The sequence below is a fragment of the Canis lupus genome, chromosome 3 (assembly GCF_011100685.1).
Source record: "Canis lupus familiaris isolate Mischka breed German Shepherd chromosome 3, alternate assembly UU_Cfam_GSD_1.0, whole genome shotgun sequence".
NCBI lineage: Eukaryota > Metazoa > Chordata > Mammalia > Carnivora > Canidae > Canis > Canis lupus.
The window spans coordinates 66,998,607-67,020,387 of NC_049224.1; the positions used below are offsets into that span (position 1 = coordinate 66,998,607).

The 21,781-nt window shown below is 44.5% G+C and overlaps 1 protein-coding gene and 2 long non-coding RNA genes across 11 annotated transcripts in view; 1 reads left to right on the plus strand and 2 right to left on the minus strand.

Moving 5' to 3' along the window:
- The window catches only part of LOC111094898, an 82,402-nt gene extending 71,326 nt beyond the window's left edge, over positions 1-11,076 (minus strand). For all 3 annotated transcript variants that reach the window (XR_005357228.1, XR_005357230.1, XR_005357229.1), the window contains exon 1: positions 10,808-11,076. This is a non-coding gene — a long non-coding RNA (uncharacterized LOC111094898). The remainder of the gene's footprint in view (positions 1-10,807) is intronic.
- A 303-nt stretch (positions 11,077-11,379) lies between these two features.
- BOD1L1 (biorientation of chromosomes in cell division 1 like 1) overlaps positions 11,380-21,781 on the plus strand; it is a 55,009-nt gene continuing 44,607 nt past the window's right edge. For 3 of the 4 annotated variants that reach the window (XR_005357231.1, XM_038533370.1, XM_038533371.1), the window contains exons 1-3: positions 11,380-11,628; positions 16,609-16,733; positions 21,040-21,230. Coding sequence is in view for 3 of the 4 variants with exons in the window: in XM_038533370.1 (XP_038389298.1) it covers positions 11,380-11,628; positions 16,609-16,733; positions 21,040-21,230 (565 nt within the window). In the remaining variant the exon portion in view is untranslated. Of the gene's footprint in view, positions 11,629-11,903; positions 12,000-16,608; positions 16,734-21,039; positions 21,231-21,781 lie in introns of those variants that run through there. The other variant, XM_038533372.1, reaches the window with a different exon arrangement.
- On the minus strand, positions 12,994-16,863 carry LOC119871243. Of its 4 annotated transcripts, none has more exons than XR_005357233.1 (3): positions 16,776-16,863; positions 16,125-16,494; positions 12,994-15,329 (listed from the first exon to the last, which is right to left on the minus strand). It is a non-coding gene; the product is annotated as an uncharacterized LOC119871243 (long non-coding RNA). The 4 variants fall into 4 exon arrangements; XR_005357235.1 differs by lacking the exon at positions 16,776-16,863 and adding an exon at positions 16,687-16,767; XR_005357234.1 differs by lacking the exon at positions 16,776-16,863 and adding an exon at positions 16,618-16,760 and having other exon boundaries at positions 16,366-16,494.

Sequence of the window (21,781 nt, forward strand, 5' to 3'; positions counted from 1 at the left end):
CCATCTTTTGTCTGTACTTCACTCTGTGGATTGGCAGATTTTTTTTTTTTCCTCCCAGACTGGCTCTGTTCATGTGGCAGAGGATCTGGTGGTTTACTACTACACCAGAGATAGAGATACCAATTACCGTCAAAAGTCCCAAGGACGGTTCTAATTGGTTCAGCTCAGATCAAGGGCTTAACCTTAGATTGTTAGCTGTTGTCCATAAACCTCTATATTTTCCTCATTGTCTACAAAGAACATGAGTCACCAGTGTATTGGTGCCATTTGAATTTAAAGCCAATAAAATTGGCCAATAAAATTGGATGTGACCTGAGATAGACCAGCTGGCCACCCAGACTGAGCCCCACAACAATGGCTCAGTTGGTTCACCACAGTGTGGATCCAGCCTTGAGTCTTGCAAGGTCAGAAGGTGAATAGCAGGACACAAAGAATGGATCTGAATCCAGATAGTTTAACATTAACCAAGCTCATATAGTTTCATGCATAAAAATCATTCACGGGACAGGAATTAAAATAAAAACTTAAAAGTATTCATAGGGAGAAACCACCGAGTAGAAAGCTTCCTCTGTGTGCTGAACACCAGCTTTCCTTCCTATAGTAAAATCCAAATGTGAAGGGACACCTGGGTAGCTCAAAGGTTGAACTTCTGCCTTTGGTTCAGGGCGTGATCCCGGGGGTCTGGGATGCAGTCCTACATTGGGCTCCTTGCACGGAGCCTGCTTCTCCCTCTACCTATGTCTCTGCCTCTCTCTCGGTGTCTCTCATGAATAAATAAATAAAATCTTAAAAAAAAAAAAAAGCCAAATGTGAAGCCAAATATGCTATCTAATGTTCACAGAGTCCTAAGAGGAACAACTATGATCATCTAATTGACCTTTATGGCTGACACCTAATAGCTAAAGGTGTTCAGAACAAGTATCTCCAAAATATGCCACTTTGGTATGAAGATTATTTTAAACTAAAAGTAATCAAAACCCAGCATGGGGTGCTTGGGTGGCTCAGTAGGTAAAACATCTGCCTTCATTTCAGGTTATGGTCCTCATGTCCTGGATCCCTAGATCGAGCCCACTCAGTAGGGAGCCTGCTTCTCCCTCTCCCTCGGCCCCTCCCCCTGCTTGTGCATTCTCTCTTTCTCCCTGTCAAATAAATAAATAAAATTCTCTATAAAAAATACAGCAGATTCAGGAAAAGCTCTTTAACTTCACCTCAGCGAAGTTTACCCAGGAATGGGAGCCTGTAACAAGAAGAGGACTGTTATCAGAAGACACTTTTTTTAAAAAGTTCAGCCTTTTATTACACATGTTACAAAAGAGGTTCAGTCAGAAAGAGCAAAGCCCGTGTCATCATCAGACTCCTCAGACTCTTCTTCCTTTCCTTCCAGTTTCTTCTCCTCAGCTGGGGTGGCAGTGGTGGAGGGGACAGGAGCTCCCGCTGGAGCAGCACCAGCTGCTTGGGAGGCCCACCAGCTCCTACACTGCTGAGGCTGCTGAGGTTCCCGGATGTTGACATTGGCCAGGGCCATTGCAAACAAGCCTGGCCAGAAAACTTCAACATTTACACTGGGCTGCTTTACTGGGGCCACTGATCTCATCCTCATTGTCTTGCAGATTAAGGGATGAGTGGATGAGTGGATGCAGTCGTGCTGAGGGATGGGAGGCCAAATAGGTGACTGCTTGGTAGAGCTGCCAGGCACTATGCTAGTCACTCGTGAAGGAGGGCCTCACCCCAACATGGCCTTAGCTTCTTCTGAAGGACTGAGCATCTTAGTGGCAGCTGAAGAAGGGGGCTAGAAGATCCCTTCTTACCTACAAAGCTTATCTGCTGAGCCTGGCAAGCTTTGGCCTCCAAATGTCTCTCACCTTCCTGTGAATAGCCTTCCTTCCCTTGGTATCCCCAGACCCTTGCGCCTTTTGTTAGCTAGCATGTTATATAAGCCTCTGTTACCTGGCTGCTCTTCAGATTCTCCTGTACGTACAGAATTACATTTCTTTTTCTCCTGTTAAATCAATCTCATGTCCATTTAGTTGTTTTGACGTAGGAAAAGATGTTAGGGTTCAAAGCCAAAGGCCAAGAAAGAATTCTGAGACATCTTTGGTGCAAAAGGTGATTTTATTCAAGAAGGGGGACAGGACCAGAATGTTGCAGCTCTTTCTGCATCAGGGTCTTTTTTTTTTTTTTTTTTTTTTTTAAGATTTTATTTATTTATTCATGAGAGACACAAAGAGAGGCAGAGACACAGGCAGAGGGAGAAGCAGGCCCCATGCAGGGAGCCTGACATGGGACTTGATCCCCGGGTCTCCAGAATCACATCCTGGGCCAAAGGCAGTGCTAAACTGCTGAGCCACCGGGCTGCCCTGCATCCGGGTCTTGAGGATTGGTCTATTATATACTTTCAAGTTAGGACAGGGCTAGGGGTTAGCAGAAGTCTCTAAGGAATTTGGAAGCAAGGTTTCCAGGACCTTGAGGGGGCCTAGCTGTTATCAGGAAAAGGTCATTTATTACTGTCTAATAAAAGGGGTCTAATGAGACCCTTCAGATGTATAGCAGTGGGCCATAGCCTTGGGGAATGACTGCCAATACGTATCTTGGGGGGGTAGAGATAAAGGAAATTTCTTTTTTTTTTATTTTATTTATTTTTTTATAAATTTATTTTTTATTGGTGTTCAACTTGCCAACATATAGAATAACACCCAGTGCTCATCCCATCAAGTGCCCCCCTCAGTGCCCATCATCTAGTCACCCCCACCCCCTCCCACCTCCCCTTCCACCACCCCCAGTTCATTTCCCAGAGTTAGGAGTCTCTCATGTTCTGTCTCCCTCCCTGATATTTCCCACTCATTTTTTCTCCTTTCCCCTTTATTCCTTTTCACTATTTTTTATATTCCCCAAATAAATGAGACCATATAATGTTTGTCCTTCTCCGACTGACTTATTTCACTCAGCATAATACCCTCCAGTTCCATCCACATCGAAGCAAATGGTGGGTATTTCTAAAGGAATTTTTATATGTTAAAGTAGACTTACAGAATCCTGGGGATCAGGCTAAGATTGCCTTTTGCCCTTAGCAAAGTAGTAACATTGAGGCACTTGAGTCCCTAGAGGAAGGTCATTCTGCCTGTTTCAAGGACTTTTCAGTGGCTGTGAGTAGTAAGGAAATTTAATAATGTTCCTTCCGCCTTTGTTTCCTACATCAGTTTGACCAGCCAAATAACCTAGCAGGGAACAAGGGAAAATTCTTCTGGCCCTACATAGCAAACATTTCCTCTCCCTAGAGATAGTGTCAATTCTAGACACTTTGATCCCGCCTTTTCATGGATGCCTGTCAGCCATCTCCCCTCTGGAAATATTCCCTACTCAGAGGTAGAATATTCCCATGATTTATGTATGTAATTTCTTGCTTATAATCACTATTTTCTCCTCCTCAGAATTTCTACCTAGATTCTACCTTGACCTGGATTGGATTTAGGCATTCAGATAATATCACATAAATTCTATGGGTCTTCCTTTTACTTCTATCTTTCCTAATTTCCTTCTTGAGGTGTGATTTAGTTTTCAGGGTGGCATCTACCATCTAGAATATTCAAGAAACATATACACACACTAAAGCTATTTTTTTAATAATAAATTTATTTTTTATTGGTGTTCAATTTACCAACATACAGAATAACACCCAGTGCTACTAAAGCTATTTTTAAAATAAAGACAATCTTCATGAAGACCCTTAAAAATGCAGGGCTCCTTTCCATCTTTATAAGCACATCTGTTATAAAGTCACTCCAATTGTCAAAATAGCCAGTAACTCAATAACATTAATAGACACTGGCTACTCAAGTTTATAATCTTACTTTTGAGGGGCGCCTAGGTGGCTCAGTCAGTTAAACACCTGTCTTCAACTCAGGTCATGATTTAAGGATCTGGGATCGAGCCCCAAATCAGGGCTCCCTGTTCAAAACCTGCTTCTCCTTCTACCTGCCACTCTGCCTACTTGTTCTCTGTCAAATCAATCAATCATCAATCAATCTTACTTTTGTTCATCTGATTGCTATAATTACATGTTTAAGTCTTTTAAAAACAAATATGGAAAAAAAGTGACGTTACCTGCATTAAAGGAATATCCTTAAGATTTTATTTGAGACAGTGAGAGAGAGAGAGAGCAAGCGTGCACGCACACATGAGCAGGGGTGATATGGGAGAGCTAGGTTCTTGTCTCACAGTTGAAGAATGAATCTCACAGACTATGGACAGTGAGTAAAAGGATAGAAGTTTATTAAATAAAGATACGGAGAAAGCCCTCAGAAGCGAGAGGGGTCCCGACAAGGTTGCCACTGGGGCTTGTAGGGTTGGTCTTTTATTGAGAGCCTATTCAGGGAACTAAATCCTTTTAACACACCTGTTGATATCGCCATTGAATAAGGACTAGTGATAACATCTTTAATGGCTTACTTCCTTTTTAGAGTCTGATGATTTTTTGTTGGTTATACACGGCTGTTATAACAAGACACCTCCACCTACACCTTAGGGCAGGGTGGTCTGGCTTGTTCCCTTATCTCTGGTTTCCGTACCTCAGCATTTTGGGGATTTTTGTGAGCCTGTTTCAGTGGTCCCCTACCTAGTCCTGCCTAGCCCTGTTTGTCCCTAACTCAGGAGGAGGAGCAGAGGGGAGAGGGAGAAGCATACTCCCCGCTGAGCAAGGAGCCCACTGTAGTGCTCCATATAAGGAATCTAGGAGCATGACCCAGGCTAAAGGCAGATGCTTAATCGACTGAGCTACCCAGGCACCCCAAAGGAATATCTTCTTATGAAAAAAAAAAAAAAAAGTGTTCAAACTAGAAAGCATGGAAAAAATATGACGAAAAGGCAATCACTTAAAGGAAAGATAAATGGCTATCAGGGTTCCCCAAACATAGATGAGAAAATTCATATTTTAGAATTCTATCTTGCTATACCCATTACCTCCCTCCCCCAAGGCCAAGAGCAATTTCTTTACAAAGTACCAAATCTGCATGTATCTTAACGGACAGTTTAATGTTAATTGATGGGCTACATCACAGAGTATTTCTAAAAGAAATGAAATAAATATCCCATAATAAATAAACATTCCCTATACACATAGTATGTACCCAGTGCCATACTAAAGACCTGGTTTTCTACCTTGATTATAATCTCATTTGTGGCACACTCTGAACCTCTTCCTTTATAGCCTGATCTTTCCTTAACTTACAGAGCTTTTCGTTTCTCTCTTGCCAAATTCCACCCATTCTTTTTTTTTTTTTAAGGCTTTATATTTATTTATTTATTTATTTATTTATTTATTTATTTACTTACTTACTTACTTATTTTAGAGAGAACTCAAGGAGGAGAGGCAGGAGAGAATCTCAGATGTGGGGCTCGGCCTCACCACCTTGAGATCATGACCTGCGCTGAAATCCAGAGACAGATACTTAACTGACTGGGCCACAGAGGCACCCCACAAAGTCTACCCATTTGTAATGATTCACTTTATCTGGGCTGCATATTACAAACCACTGTCATTTATGTGACTTGGCTACCCTGTGAATTAGGCATTATCTCCTCTGTTCAGGGAATCAACTTGTTATCTAGTGAATGGCAGTTCTTGAATACAACTGGAAAGTCTCACAACCACACCTTTGCTGCCTTTCTGCCCAACTGTTGGCAAACCTTTTCTATAAAGGGCCATATGGTAATTTGTCTCACCTTTGCCAACCATACAACTTGCAGCCAAAGCAGCCAGACAATGGACACAAAGCAAACGCAATGGGCATGGCTATGTTCCATGAATATTTATAGACAGGTAAACCAGATTAGGCCTGTGGGGTGTGGCTTGTCTAATCTGTTATTTCTCAGATGGTGACCCAACATTTGTTGAAAACACAAAGTATCAGGCCCTGTCCCAGACCTACCAAATCAGACCCTGGGCAAGCAGCCGGCACTGTGTGTTGACCAGCCCTCCAGGAGATTTCTGACACGTGCTAAAGTTTGAGAACCACAGCTAATCTTCCAGATTACCCACACTAGGACTCTCCCATTGCATAAAGTATGAATAACTATGGTGACTGATATCCCACTTCATAGGAAAGCATCCCTTCCCTGCCCCCCTCCTGATTTCTCTCCACCTCTGGAGTTCTTGCCCCAATATACCAGGGGCTTATTATGTAGTCCAATCCTGGTTCTTTGCTGCCACTCCTACAATCTTGCTGTCCCAGTCTCCATCATCCATTTTCCTATCAGCTAGGTCTCAGCTGCCTTCTTGAATTCTGCAGCTCTTCCAGGTAACATGCGCTCATACAGCCACCATTTCCAAAGCACCTCTACTCTTAAGCTTCCAGACTGGCAAGGAATGAGGTTTCCAGTGTCTGCCAAATGTTGCTGTGGAACCACTCCTCTCCCCCTCTAACCTACCATCCCCCTGTGCCACCCTACCTTTGTCCTGACCTCAGAGCAAGTTGCAATTCTTTCAAGTTCTTTCAAGAGAAAAAGCAATCAATCCCCCCTTCTCACATTCACATTTTATAATGCTCTGACTAACCACTATCTCTACCTGTACTGGTGACTTTATACTGCAACAGAAATAGAGGGAAACCTGAGAGCATGGAGTATGCTGTGGAAAGGCAAATAATACTTCTCTCCCACACAACCTCACAAAACCTTAATAGGTGCTTGAACCCCACCTAAAAATATGTTCTATTGTCATTGAAAACATGAACTTTCAAGGTTTCACCTGGGCTTTGCAGTTGATGGAGGGCCATTTAGGAAATTATATTGGTCAGTCTTTTGATTATGAAAGGCAAGGCCTCAGGCCTGGTTTTGGGTGGGGAAGACCTGGGGAGGTGAGGGAAAGGAAATGATCCTGCCCAATCAGTAGATGCGGGTTAGGAGATAGTCCTATTACAAAACCAATGGTTGACCTTCACTGGATCAACCACAGAGACTGGGTTTAGAGGATGGGGTAGGGGTGAGGCAGGCTGGTCTATAGAAGAGAGGACATCACAGGGGCCAGATACTTGGCAGGAGTATGGTGTCCAAGGGTACAAATGACTATCAGTAAGTTATAACTGACAACAATTTATATTATTATAACAAATAATATAAATTTAGCAACATATTGTATCATTCCCTTCATTCCCAAAGTATTAATGAAGTTTGTTAACCATCACCTTAGCATCAGACTTTAGAAACAAAATGAGAGGTCAATCACCTTCAGAGAGATAAGTATTTGGTTCTTGTCAGAATGTTCTGAATTCAGGCACAGACGATGGGATTGGGGAACAATGGCAATTTTTTTTTCAAGACCTCACACTATTGCCAAAATTACTGTTTCTAAAGAAAGTCACAGGAGAGATCAAAGAAGTCATGGGTAAGAAATGATGACTGCTTAAAATAATTTTTTAAATTTAAATATATGCCATTTCCCCTTCAGTTATTCAAAATACTCCTCTCTAGGACTTGTCTTGAAGAGTAAAGAACAGTATCTTTGAACAGTACAGATCAGTGCCCCTCATTCTGTTCAATGTAACCAGCTTATTTTATAAGGCTGCCAAACTGTTCAAGTTATACTGTATCTACTATATATGTACCCAGTGTAACTTGAACCCATGGATACAAATATTGTTATTTCTTTTAAATTCAATGTGCAGTAAGACAGTTAACACACATTTTATAATATCACTTGTGAATCATCTATTTAAATTACGATCACTTCTCATCTTACTACATTTTTTTTTTAAGATTTTATTTAATTATTCATGAGAGACACAAAGAGAGAGGCAGAGACACAGGCAGAGGGAGAAGCAGGCTCCATGCAGGGAGCCCGACATGGAACTCGATCCCAGGTCTCCAGGATCACGCCCTGGACTGAAGGCGGCGCTAAACCGCTGAGCCACTGGGGCTGCCCTCATCTTACTACATTTTAGAAAATATTTAGGATTTTCTATATGTTGTTTACAAAACAAAAATTTTTTAAGATTTTGTTTATTTGAGAGAGATCATCGAACACAGGAGCATGAGTAGGGGGGAGGGGCATAGGGAGAGGGAGAAGCAGACACCCTGCAGAGCAGGGAGCCTGAACTGGATCCCAGGACCCTGAGATCATGACCTGAGCTGAAGGCAGACCACTAAGCCACCCAGGACCCTAAAACAAAAAACTTACCAGCCACTGGACCAGTTTATTTTTTAGCAGCAAATGTCTTATTGTTTCAATGTATTTTTTAAAAGTTTGATCACTCTTCCTAATTAAATTTATGGAGTTTTGCTGAATTTTTATGGATGATTCTTAGTTATTCCCCAAAAGCTAAATAAATGATACATGCACCCATATATACTAAATAAATGCCATGTCTTTCTACACGCTTAGCAAATGAATAACGTATTATTCAGCAACATATTGTATTGCATTGTTGATAATTAAGGGAAACATCAAATTTGCATCTTATTTTCAGTACTAATTTTGAAAATGGATAAAACAATTGTGTCTTACACTATTTTAATCTTCATTGCTTTTAGTAATAATCTTTTAAGATTCATTCCATCACTTTTTCTCTCTGCAGTCTTCATTAGAATCCTCAAAAGGCATGACACTTTATTTGAATTGAAACAATTAAGCCAGGCAGCCCTGGTGGCGCGGCGGTTTGGCGCTGCCTGCAGCCTGGGGTGTGATCTTGGAGACCTGGGATCGAGTCCCGCATCAGGCTCCCTGCATGGAGCCTGCTTCTCCCTCTCCCTCTGCCTGTGTCTCTGCCTCTCTCTGTGTGTCTATGAATAAATAAATAAAATCTTAAAAAAAAAAAAAAAAGAAGATGAAACAATGAAGCCAAACTGTTTCTCATGGAAAGTAAATCCAATTTGGCTAGTTTGACATGAAAACAGGCTCTGTTAATTAGGGTATATGACAAACATTTTCCATGCTTGACAAAGTTTCAACCTGAATGAGCTGTATCATTATCTGCAAAGTTTTGACAAAAACAAAACTGAATAATCGGTTAAGGAAACAAAATTTTAAAAAGCAATGTATCTAAAACCATTTATGACAATGTACAATGTCTAGATTTTCTCCAAACTTTTTAAAGATTTTTTTATTCATTTATTCATGAGAGACACGGTGGGGAGAGAGAGAGAGAGAGAGGCAGAGACACAGGCAGAGGGAGAAGCAGGCTCCATGCAGGACTCAATCCTGGACCCCAGGATCATGCCCTGGGCTGAAGGCGGCAGTAAACCGCTGAGCCACCGGGGCTGCCCTATTTTATTTATTTAAAGATTTTATTTATTTATTCATGAGAACCACACAGAGAGAGGCAGAGACACAGGCAGAGGGAGAAGCAGGCTCCATGTAGGGAGCTCGACGTGGGATTCGATCCCGTGTCTCCAGGATCATGCATGCCCTGGGCTGAAAGCAGGTGCTAAAACGCTGAGCCACCCAGGCATCCCAATTTTCTCCAAACTTTTGAGTATATCAGGTTTAAAAAGGTACATCTCATTGAAGAAAGAAAAAAAAATCTAATTTATAGTCATTTGATACTTTAATAAAGTCTATTTGTTATGTGTCCCAGAAACTGAAAAAGTCTGTTTATATGAATGCAGCTTCTCAGGGCATACAACTAGAGGAGGAGGAGGGGGGGGGGGGAGGAGGAGGAGGAGGAGGAGGAGGTGCTCAGCCTTTCTTTTTCCACCAATAGGACATATTCATCCACAGACATATAAATTTGTAAAAGCAACAACATCCGATTCGCCAAGATGCATTTTCCAATAAACTTTACATTTGACTAAAGAATTACGAAAATATTACACTACTTATTTTACTTGCACATTGTAAGAACAGTAATTCAAAAAACAAAACAAAACACAACAAAAACAAAAAAAAACAAAACCTCAGTCCAGAATCAGGGGATTGTCTTGCTGTCCCTACTATAAACTTTGGCATTTTTACTAAAGGTCTCAGGGCACCACCTGGGTGGCTCAGTGGTGACCGGCTGCCTTTGGCTCAGGGCGTGATCCCGGGTCCATGGAGCCTGCTTCTCTCTCTCTCCCTGTGTCTCTTATGAATAAATAAAAATCTTAAAAAATAATAATAATAAGGGTCTCGGGGCTTTAGCTTCCTGATTTGCAAATTGCGGACAGTACCAAGACTAGGTCATTCTTGTTCTGCAGCCTGAGCGCCCTGCCTGGGCCCGAGTGCGAGGCGAATCCGCGTCACCTGTTACCATCAGAGTGATGGGGGCGGGGGGGACCCTCAGAACTAAAAGCCGCAGGCACACTCGGGAGAGCAAGCGCCAACGCCCACGGGAACGCGGGGTGGGGGGGGGGGACACGGACGGGAGGCCCCTGCAACCACCTGCTCGGAGCCACCTGCTAGCGGCTACCTGCTAGGGGCTACCTGCCTGGGGCTACCTGCTCGGAGTTACCTGCTGGGAGCTACCTGCCCGTAGCCATCGGCTCGGGCCACCTGCTCGGAGCTACCTGCTCGGAGTTACCTGCTCGGAGCCACCTGCCCGTAGCCACCTGCTCGGGGCCACCTGCTCGGAGTTACCTGCTGGGAGCTACCTGCCCGTAGCCACCTGCTCGGGCCACCTGCTCGGAGCTACCTGCTCGGAGCTACCTGCTCGGAGCTACCTGCCCGTAGCCACCTGCCCGTAGCCACCTGCCCGGGGCCACCTGCTCGGAGCCACCTGCTCGGAGCTACCTGCTCGGAGCTACCTGCTCGGAGCTACCTGCCCGTAGCCACCTGCCCGGGGCCACCTGCCCGTAGCCACCTGCTCGGGCCACCTGCTCGGAGCTACCTGCTCGGAGTTACCTGCTCGGAAGCAAGCGGGGCCTGTGACGCGGGAAACGGACAGGCCAGCTCGGACAGGCAGCTGCGCCCGCGGTTGGCATTATAAACGAGTGTGGACCTCGGCTGCTCCGTGAAGCGGGAGCAAGAGCCTCAGGCCTACTTGCCACCGCGCGTGGCGCCGGGCCAGTCCCCGCGGGCGCCCAGCCGGCACCCGGCCCGAGGAGTCGCGTGGCTCCACGCCCGACCACCCCGGACTCCTGGACCGCGCCTTTGGGCCCCGGCCCCTTGCGGTGCGCTCCGTTGCGCCGCCTGTGCCGCCGCCGCCTGTGCCGCCGCCGCAGCCGGGCCTCGCGAGGGCGCCCGCGGGCGGCCGGAACTGGCCCCTCGCGGCCCCCGTCGCCGCACCTTCCTTGGTGGTGTCGCCGCCTTTTCCTCTCTTCCCCTGGTTCCCTTTCACTTCCGGGGTTGCTCGGGATCCGCTGGTTCCGTCACAACATCCCGTTGGCTTCCCTCAGGCGGCGGGACCGGTGCAGTCGCCGCCTCCCCGGAGCGCCCGCCCGCCCGGGCCCGCGCCTTCCCCGGCCCAGGCCTCCATGGCCACCAACCCGCAGCCGCAGCCGCCCCCTCCGGCGCCGCCGCCGCCGCCGCCGCAGCCGCAGCCGCCGCCGCCGCCGCCGGGCCCCGGGACTGGCCCGGGCGCGGGCGCGGGCGCGGGCGCGGCGGGGGGCGCGGGGGCCGGCGCCGGGGACCCGCAGCTCGTGGCCATGATCGTGAACCACCTCAAGAGCCAGGGGCTCTTCGACCAGTTCCGCCGGGACTGCCTGGCCGACGTGGACACCAAGGTGCGGCGCGCGCGGGGGCTGCGGGGGCCGCGGGGGCCGCGGGGGCTGCGGGCGCGCGGCGGGGGGCCCGGGGCCGGCTCCTCGGGCCCCGCCGGCATCCGCGCTCGGTTCCTGCGCGAGCGGCCGCCGGCCCCCGGGCGCCGGGTGCGGTGCGAGGCTCGCCGCGCTCATTCATTCGCCGCCGTCCGGCCGTTTAACCGCCGGGGCCCGCGTCCACTGGGTGCGGCGCCGCCTCCGCGCCTGGGGCGTAGCGCACGGCAGGGAGACGCGCCTGCAAACACTAACGGGCTCCGGCTCCGGCTCCGGTGATGCCTTTTCGCGGCTTACTTTGCATCCAAGTGACTCCGGGTCCTCCCGAGGATTCCCGGGCGGTAAGAGCCCCGTCTGCGTCCTTTGCAGAAACCGTTGAGTGACAGCGTATCCACCTGTTTGCAGTGCGCGTTGCCGGGCACCGGGGGGCGGGGGGGGGGGCGCTGGGGTCAGGCGGCCTGGGAGGGCCGGGACCCCTGTTCCCGCCGAAGACGGCCCGGGTGAGCTGGGTCAGGTCCGGTCGCTGCTCCGAGGTGACGGGGGGGACGGGGGGCTGGGGTGCGGCCCGCCGAGCCATTCAGTGGGGAGAGGATGGAGGACAGGTGGCCGCAGAGATGGAAGTGGAAGGATGCGGCCCGGAGTGCGTGGTGCACGGCGGCGGGGAAGGGGAGAGTCCGCGGGGCGCTTCCTCGCGTGGGAAGAGGGGCTCCGAGGGGAAGGACTTTGTGCCAAATGTCAGAGTGAAAGCGGAGGTAGCAGGAATGGGGTACCCTTAGCCGGTCCCGCAGAGAAGGAGCAGAGGACCCCAGGAGGGAGCGGCCGGATGGGGAAAGGAGTCTGGAGTTCGGGAAGCCGCTTGAGGCAGGAGGCTTCAGTTGGAAGCAAAATTGGAGGTTTGGGCTTATATCTGGTTGGATCCTTCGGATTGGGGTTTTGATAGGATGAAGATTTTCTCAGACTTTGAAAAGTCTGAAAGACATTCAGACTTTCTTTTTTTTTTTTTTAAGATTTTATTTATTTCTTAATGAGAGACACACAGAGAGAGGCAGAGACACAGGCAGAGGGAGAAGCAGGCTCCGTGCAGGGAGCCCGACGCGGGACTCCATCCAGGGTCTCCAGGATCACGCCCTGGGCTGCAGGCGGCGCTAAACCGCTGAGCCACGGGCTGCCCCACATTCAGCCTTTCTTTTTTCTTTTCTTTTTTTCTTTTTTTTAAGATTTTATTTATTTATTCATGAGAATACACAGAGAGGAGAGAGAGAGGCAGAGACACAGGCAGAGGGAGAAGCAGGCTCCATGCGGGGAGCCCGCCGCGGGACTCGATCCCGGGTCTCCAGGAGCACGCCCTGGGCTGCAGGCAGAGGATCAACCCCTGAGCCACCCGGGCGTCCCACATTCAGCCTCTCTGAGGAAACCCCATGTCTTTGAGAAAAGAGCGTTTGCAGATTCCACAGATTCTTCCTCGGGAGATGCAAAGTTCACCAGGATTGAATGAGAACTGCACGCAATTCTGCTGTCTCCTCTGGGGAAAACCGTCTGGGCAGTCTGGGGATACCCCCGGTCCACCTGGTAGACCTGGTAGAAGGGCACCTGTTTACAGTGTTGGGGTTTTAACACCACAGAGAATTCAGTATGCTTGGGGATGTTTTTCTACGTAGGAAGTATATAGTTTACCCTCTTTGTTTTAGGGAATATGCACAGCCATCTTTTTGAAAATAATGCCAATTGTCCCCCCCCCCTTTTTTTTCCTTAATGGGAGATCAGACAAGTCCAGGTAGATGTTACCCAAAGCTGGTTATTTGTATCGAGCAAGCAGAGATCTCATTTTGCTGTTCTCAGAAACTTAGAGACCTGTCTGTATTTTGTCTTTGTGTACCCACATTGGAAACTTAAATATGCTGATGGAGGCACTACAATATCTAAGGCTCAACTTTTTCTTCATCTTGTTGCCACTAAATGTTATTGTTGCCTGTTGGTAATGTCCCTGCCACATCCTCTCAAAGTGGAGTCTTAAAACCTTTATTGGTGGGAAGGAAGGAAGCACAGTTGCCTTTACAATCTCCTAAGAAAAACGGACATGTACACATTAAAATACAGTCTTTAAAATTCAGAAATGGTTTACTATAATCAATTACACATGGCTCAACCTAGTATATAGTTTCAAGGAGTTCAGTGGCCGCAGAATAAGGTCCCTTGTTTTAATGTTTGAAACTAGAGAAGAGTAGAACTGAAATGATAGCCCTTCCCTGGCAGAAGAGGAAGCCTGGGTATGGTGGAAATTCTTTCCTCACCTCTCATGTCTCTTTCTTCACTCCTGATGCCTCCCCTCTTTTTCCCTTTGTCTTTCTACCTCTGTGCCTGATGTTTCTGGTTGATTATCTTGCTGCTTTCTCCCATGATTGTCTTCCTCTTCTGTAGCTTTACAATCATGTAGATTTTAATTTAAAGTATTTGTTCTTATTTTGTAGCATCTTATACTCCCTTTCCTTATTTAAATAAAAAAAAAAGACAAGTTTGAAAGTCTCAGAAAACATACAGAAGCCAAGTTTTTTTTTTTTTTTTTTTCCATATGAGCTCAACATCCTCTTAATGTGATGAATGGGCCAGAATAGACATAAGATTCCCTCATGCAAAGGAGCATCACTTTAATGGAACTGTTGAGTCTCAGCTGTAAGAACACCTTATAATTGAGACCACTTGTGGTATGGTGCTTTTGATAATTGACACCCTGAAGACTGACCTGCTTTATGTCAAACTCTGACCTGCAGTATATACTGTATAGGGTCGTAGCAGTAACTAGAGTGTCAGTCACATGCATATTTAAAAATCAAGACATTTAATACCTATCAGGTGCTTTCCAAGAGCAAAACTGTCATCCAGTCCTGTGTGTTTAAAGCAAGATGAGAAATAACCAAAGTCTGCTGCCACTCCACAAGTCTGTAAAACCCTCCAAACTATCCTGGGGTCATTGATGGTCCTTAACCAACCAAGAGAGGAATGACCATAGCAGACCAAATCAGCCTTCTATCAAAGAATTGGAGCCTTGGACATCAAGATCTAACTACTGCTGAGGCTCCTCTGCTATATAGATTACTAGTTCCCAGATTCCTGGAGCAAGCGGAGAGATTACAAGGCTATTCTGACCCTTTTGTTCTGAGGTCACACTGGAGAGTGGAGAGGGAAGATCAAGAGAGGCCCATCATTCTGTCCCAGGCAGGGAGCTCACCAGCCTTTCTCCCCAGGTAACAGAGGCCGATTTTTGGATACTTTCTCAGTTACAAATGGCTTCTAGTCACTGTGATTATTGCCTTTTTCTTTTTAAATTTGAAAGGAATATCAAAGAGCATATATATTTATTCACCCAACAAATATGTACCAGGCACTGTGTTAGATGCCAGGATATTGCAGTGAACAAAACCTCCCTGCTGTTATGGAGTTGCATCCCAGCAGAGAAAAACAGGCAGGAAGTAATGTGTCATAGGTTCTATGGAATAAATAATGCAGGGTGAGGGTAGAAAGGGTTGCTGATTTGTGTTCAGTGAGTTTTCCGGGGAAGATTTCAGTAAGGTGATACTTGAGCCATCACTGAAGGACCTGAAGGAGCCATCTAGCTATATGGAGCTGAGCATTCAAAGTAGAGACCAGTCAGTGTGGAAGGACTGAGGCAGAATCTGGTGAAGGAGAAAGTGATAGAAGGTAAGATAGGAGTGGCCCCCCTGCCCTCCACCCTCTTTGCAGACCGGGTAGATTGAAAGAACATGAGTTGGAGGGCGGGGGAGGGGGGGGGTCGGTGAGAGGAGCCTCTCTGAATGGAGTATGCAGTCCTGCTGGAGTGGTCAAATACTCCTTCCTTTTAAGAAGTGACACAATCTGTGTCTTCTCTCCTGCTCCCCTTACCTTAGGGGTCCTCACCTTCAGCACTGATGACGTTTTTGGCTGGATGGTTCTTTGTTGTTCTGGGTTACCCTCTGCACTCTAGGCTATTCGGCAGCATCTCTACCCTCTACCCACGAGATACCAGTAGCAGCTCCCTGAGGTTTGACAACCAAAAACGTCTCCAGACATCATCTAATGTCCCCTGGGGTGGAGGGGACAAAATCATTCCCAACTACCTTACATCAAATTTAGTGCCTAGTTCTAGTGTTGGCCCTCTATAACTTCTCTTGGTTCCATGCCTTTCAGCCCATTTCTACCACCCTAATATAGACCTTCATCACTGGAGTTCTTGCATCCTTTCCTAAGTATATTTTGTGTCTCTTTACCCTCTATCAGAAGATTAATTATCAGAAAATTCAGCTATCACATTTCACTCTGCTTGTGTGCAGTGGGTTCCAGTTCTAAACCCCCTAATCCCAGTCTTGTGGTACCCGAAGCCCTTCAAACCCCGCCCCCAAGCTGTCTCCAGCCTCATATCACTCCTTTTTTATATTCTCTTCTCCAAACAAATTGAAGGCCTCCAAACTCACCTGACCTCCACGTTTTCTCGTCCAGTTGGTCTTTGCTTCTATTGTTGGCTGTATGTGCAAGGCCCACCTTTCCAATTACCAGCTCTGTGTTGGGGAAACCTTGAAGGTCCAACTCAAATGCCTTGTTCTCAATGAAGACTTAATTCCTCTACTCCTCTCCTTTTCTTTGCTCCAAATCAGCTAACACTAATATCTGTCTTATTTTCTAGTCCCTTGTATATAAATAAGAGGGATGTCTTACTTCTTTGTGTTCTTTACATCTCCAAACATTGTGTCTTAGACAAAATAAGTAGCAGTTGAATGTCTTCAGTTGTCCTGAAGTGGCATGGTCCTAAGCTGAGAAACTTAGTCGCCACATTGATACTGTAATCTAAAAAAAAAATTAACACTGTTAAAGATTCTCAAATTCCTGAGGCTGTAAATATTGATATTGTATAACATTGGAGATTTTTAACATTTGTTTTTTTTTTTTTTTCCTCTCCAGCCTGCCTACCAGAACCTGAGGCAACGTGTTGACAATTTTGTTGCGAACCACTTGGCAACTCATACTTGGAGTCCCCACCTCAATAAGAACCAGCTCCGAAACAACATTAGACAGCAAGTGCTCAAGTAAGTCTCAGCCTGGAGGCTAGCTTGACAATGTCTACCTACCCTGGAAGGCAGAGACGTTACATGGAAGTCTGATGATGTTTTGTCAAGTTTGGTTGGCCGCTTTATATATGTTACAGTATAATTTTAGAGTGAGCTCTAAAATTCTAAATTTTAGAATTCTAAAGTGAATTCTAAAATTCACTTCACATTCCCCCATAAATTTTAGTCTGATTTTCTCCTGTAGACCTGTGGAAATACCTGAAGGAAAGGATGACAATGTGACTTAAAACAAAACAAAAAACCATAGGGTAGAATATTAATAGATGATAAGTGCCGGAATATCTTCTATAGTTCATTCACAACCATTTTCTTAACCCTAAGAAATCAGGCTTTTTTCTTGCTCTTTGACAAAAAAAGATATTCTAGATTATTGCAATTAAAATAATTTCCTCTGATCTGATTTGAGGCTGTGTCTTCTATCTTCTAATACACCCACCACCACCACTTTTTTTGGCACTTAACTATGACTTTTAACTCTGCTTTTTAGTGATGCTATGGGGAAAAAAAAAAAAAAAAAAAAAGGAAAGTGTGTTGGGACCTGTCAGAGCCACTTTTGAGTAAACATAAGATAAAGAGAATGAAAAGAGCTGAAATGTTTAGAGGGACCTAAAAAAACCCCACCATATTTGTTCCCAAAAAAGCAGATTTACAATACTATCTTGTTCTTGAATATAAATATTTGCCAAGACAAGAAGACCTTGACACTGGATCTCTGCTTCACCCTCCCAGCTGAAGGGGTGCCTGTTATTTAAAGAGTGCCTAGTCTTCCTCTCTTGACAGATATTTTCGTTCAAGCCCATCTTTTAGAATGAAATGTGACTTTTACACTGTTGAGCAAATCCATTTTCTGCCTGCCACCTCTTCATACCCTCTTCTCCCGTAGGAACCTTGCCAGCCTATAGTGTGCATACTTCACTGATAGTTGTACCTGCAGGAAACTCCACAAACAGAACTGCATACTCTGGTTCAAAGAGCCATTTAGCCCCAGGTAATCCTAGAAACTGGGAGCCTGGGGGCTCAGACTGTCTCCTACCACCTGAGAAGGGGGAAATTTAACAATAGGTTTAAAGTCTACATTTTAAAGGATGTTTGAGGAACCTTTTAAAAAGCCCAGGAGAGATGAAAAGTTGCCAGGGAGGATTGCATTGTAAGACTGAGAAAAACCAAAGCCTTTCCTGAAAACCTGAGGCAGTAGAGGTCTGTTGGGTGTGGGGAAACAAACCTAGGGGTAACTACTCTCTGGGTTTTCAGAACAGTAGCCATAATAGCAAGGGGGGAGGGAGGGTGGGAGGGTGGGGGACACTGGGTCTGGAAGCCTACCAACAATGTCATGCACACCCCCTACTTCTACAGAGTACTCCTAATTACTGAGTGCTTTCACCCTTGTCACAAATGATTATATTGCTTTAAAAACCGTTTTTTCAGGGGTTGGGGGGGGGTGCATTCTTTTTTTTCATATGTTAAGATACTAAATTGGAAGGCTGATTTACTGCTTAGCATACAAAATCTACAGAGGAGAGAAGCAGTCATTTATTAGTTTCTTGTCCTTGTAAAATCAAGCACTTAACAATTCTTAGAGCACCAATAAAAGTTATTTTCACAGAATCTTGTTTGGTGAGGGGTTGCTGTACCCCATCATTAATGGGTTCTTGTGACTACCAGCAGTTACTATGTGGCGGATGCGGAACTGACTTCTAGAAATGTTTTGGAAGGAAAGGTGTTCTCTTGGAGAATTTAGTCATTGCTCTACTTGGGACATCTGTCAATTTTTTTCTAGCCATGTTATTTATTTCTAAATAAAATATTCTCTCATTTAAATTCCATTAGTAAAGTTATATGTTACTGTTTATAACATTTTCAGGCTTCCTTAAAGACGCTACAGTATTTAGTCGTGTCCAACTACTGGTATAGGGAGGGACTAACCCCTATAAACACAATTTCAAAACAATTTTTCACACAGAGACTTTGAGAAATATTCAGTTGACCATTAGCTTGAACCATCTACAATTGCCATTTTTGTGGAACAAAACCTGGCTAATATCAGCACTTTTGAATGGTTCGATTTAATCATTGATATTCTGACACTTTAAAAAAAAACTGGGTATCTGCATTTATGTTCTTTCTCAATATTTGCCAGAGTTTAGTATTTAAATGAAAACTACAGCCTACCTGTAATCACAATTCCATATCACCACATGTATTCTGCATTGGCTTTTATTTAATTAAAAAGCTAATTTCAAATCTACATTAAGCTGAATACAAAGACTTAGTGAAGGAGGCCTGGTGGTCTTGTTTATAAAAAAGGGCTACTGTCCTTTGGCCTTAAAACTTCAGGAAAGGAACTTCAAACGGCTTTGTGTTTGCATGTTTCAATGCCAGAGCATAGGAATAGACCCGGGCATCTACTGTCAGGTGTTCTTCAGCTACCAGAACATCTAGTAGTCTTTTTATGCATTCATTTGAACAGCAGAACCTAAAATGCTAGCTGGATAGTTCTAAATAGTGATCTTAACTGAACAATTTAAAAGGAAAACAAGGAAGGAGCTCTAATCAGGAAAATACCACCTACTGGCACTTTTGCCTTTGTCCTTAGATGGATACAGGGCTTCGCCTTCTCCCCTCTGGTGAGGCACCTGTGACCACACCGCACTCGAGTAAGCCCACTAAGAGCTGACCTCGGTGGGAGACTAGTAGGACTGGCCTCCACTTTAAGATCAGAGCTGACCTCGGTGGGAGACTAGACTGAAGTAGACAAAGACCTGGAATATAGGCAGAGAGAGGCCACAGCAATAATTTTAAGGTCGGTGGGTTTTTATTTTTTATGTGATACCTTTGTATTGTGCCTTAAAACATTTTTAAGGTTGCTTGTCCTTGTTTTCTTTTCCACCTGCTACATTTTGAAGGCACCTCTAAGATATAACAATGTTTGTAGGAATTGCGCTTTTTTTTTTAATCTTAGAACTTTAAAAAGCAGGTTACCTCCTTTGTGCAGTGTTGACTCATTTTTCTCTATGGCCCACATAAGTAAAATCATAGTATCACAAGGCAGCAAAGTGCCTCAGGAAATGGAAATCAAATTCATCCTCTACTCCAGACCGAGCTGCACTCAAAAATAGCATTGTAAAAATATAAGGAGAAACACACCCCCCATTCTGCAGAGGGAGCCTGAAGCCTAGAAGCTGGAAGGGACAGCCCCTGGCTCTTCCAGCACTATCCAAGGAACATTAGCTCCTCAGGTGGTTCGGTCTACTTTGCTATGTTTTGTTTTAGAATTAAGTTTTAGGTGCATTACTTAAATCTGTGTCCTCTTATTTTACTCACACTTTTGTGATTTTCTGCACTTTTCAGACTTTGTTGTCTCCTTTGCTCCTCTGTCTCTTGTGTTTATCTCTCTAAACCCATTCTTCTTTGTGTGCAAATCAAGGCTCAGTACAAATGTCTCCCCTTTGTGAAGCATTCCCAGATTACCTTAAACATATCTAGTGATTCTTTATTCCACTCTTTCCCTACAGTATATGGTGTATTGTAATGCCTGTTATCTGGTATTTTAATTGTTTGTGTCTGTCTCTCCTGCCAGACCAAGGATCAGGTCTGATTTGTAGTGAACCAGTGACTAGCATGGTGCCTGTTAAGAAGACACTCATAACATAATTGTTGAATGAATAAATCATAAGTTTTTATAGCAGGAAGATATTCAAAGAAAGCCAGAAGTCTTAAGTTTTATTTTTGTTTTTCTAAAGCTTGCTTGCTTGCTTTTTTTTTTTTTTGTAAGTTTGATGAAATTATACTCTGTATGTGTTCTTCAGTTTTCCTAGAGATCCTAATACTTACAAAAAGGCTTACATATTTCTGCTTAAAAAAAAAAAAGTTGTAGAGTACATAGGTTTATTTTATACCCAGAACTCAGCTTTTATGTTCATTTACTCCCATATGCCCTGCCAGGGTTAGGGTAAGGTACGCATCACTTGTAAGTGTGGGCTCTAGATATGGTGTATTGTATCTAGTTTTAAGGGTGTTTTGTTTTTTATTTTGTCTACTTCAGTATTTCCACTTGTGACACTGGTGGTAAAAGGTATACAGACTTTCTTGTAGTGTGGTATATTTCCCACTGCCTGTTCTCTCCATATATGGAGGTGAGTGGTTTGGGGCAATTTAAGGTTGAACATATACGTAATAGATAACAATTTTATTTAAAAGTAATTAATGCAGATAAAGTAAAAAAAATTTTTTTTTACCTCTCTGTAAAAATTATCTTGTGTTTCAGATCAGGAATGTTGGAGTCTGGTATTGACCGAATTATTTCTCAGGTTGTGGATCCAAAGATCAACCACACATTTAGACCTCAAGTGGAGAAAGCTGTGCATGAGTTTTTGGCTACACTAAATCACAAAGAGGAAGCAAGTGGCAGTACAGTCCCTGATGATGAGAAACCAGACTCTTCCATCATTACACAAGGTGCCTTGCTTTTACTCTTGGTCAGTTCCATTGCTTTGCTTCTTGAACTGAGTATCAAGTTAGAGATATTTAGTTCCTTAAAACATCTCTCCTTGGCTACTCTAGTGAAATTATATTTGTTTTAAATATCCCCTATATTCCTCAACTGACAGAACATTTCTTTTTTACATTAATGCAAAATAATAGATATTTTACTAATATACTGAATGTATATGTGTGTGTTTCAATAGAAGGAATAATTAAAATTTAAACTAAAGAGAATTACCAGATTTGCATGGTAGCTTTCTATGATTTAGTATTAGAACAGTAGAGAATTTATAATATGCTAGGTATTAGCACTGGTATCTGAAAGTCTAAAGGTATATGAATGGCCTTTATAGCATATGTGTCTTATAAAGATGATAGTGGCTTATAGCATTAATTCAGTGGCTTGCCTTCTGCATATATTTTTTCTTTTTTTACTTTAAATATTTATTTATTTATTTTAGAGAACGCATGCATGATCCCAGGGAGGGAAAGAGAGAGAGGGAGAGAATTCTCAAGCAGACTCC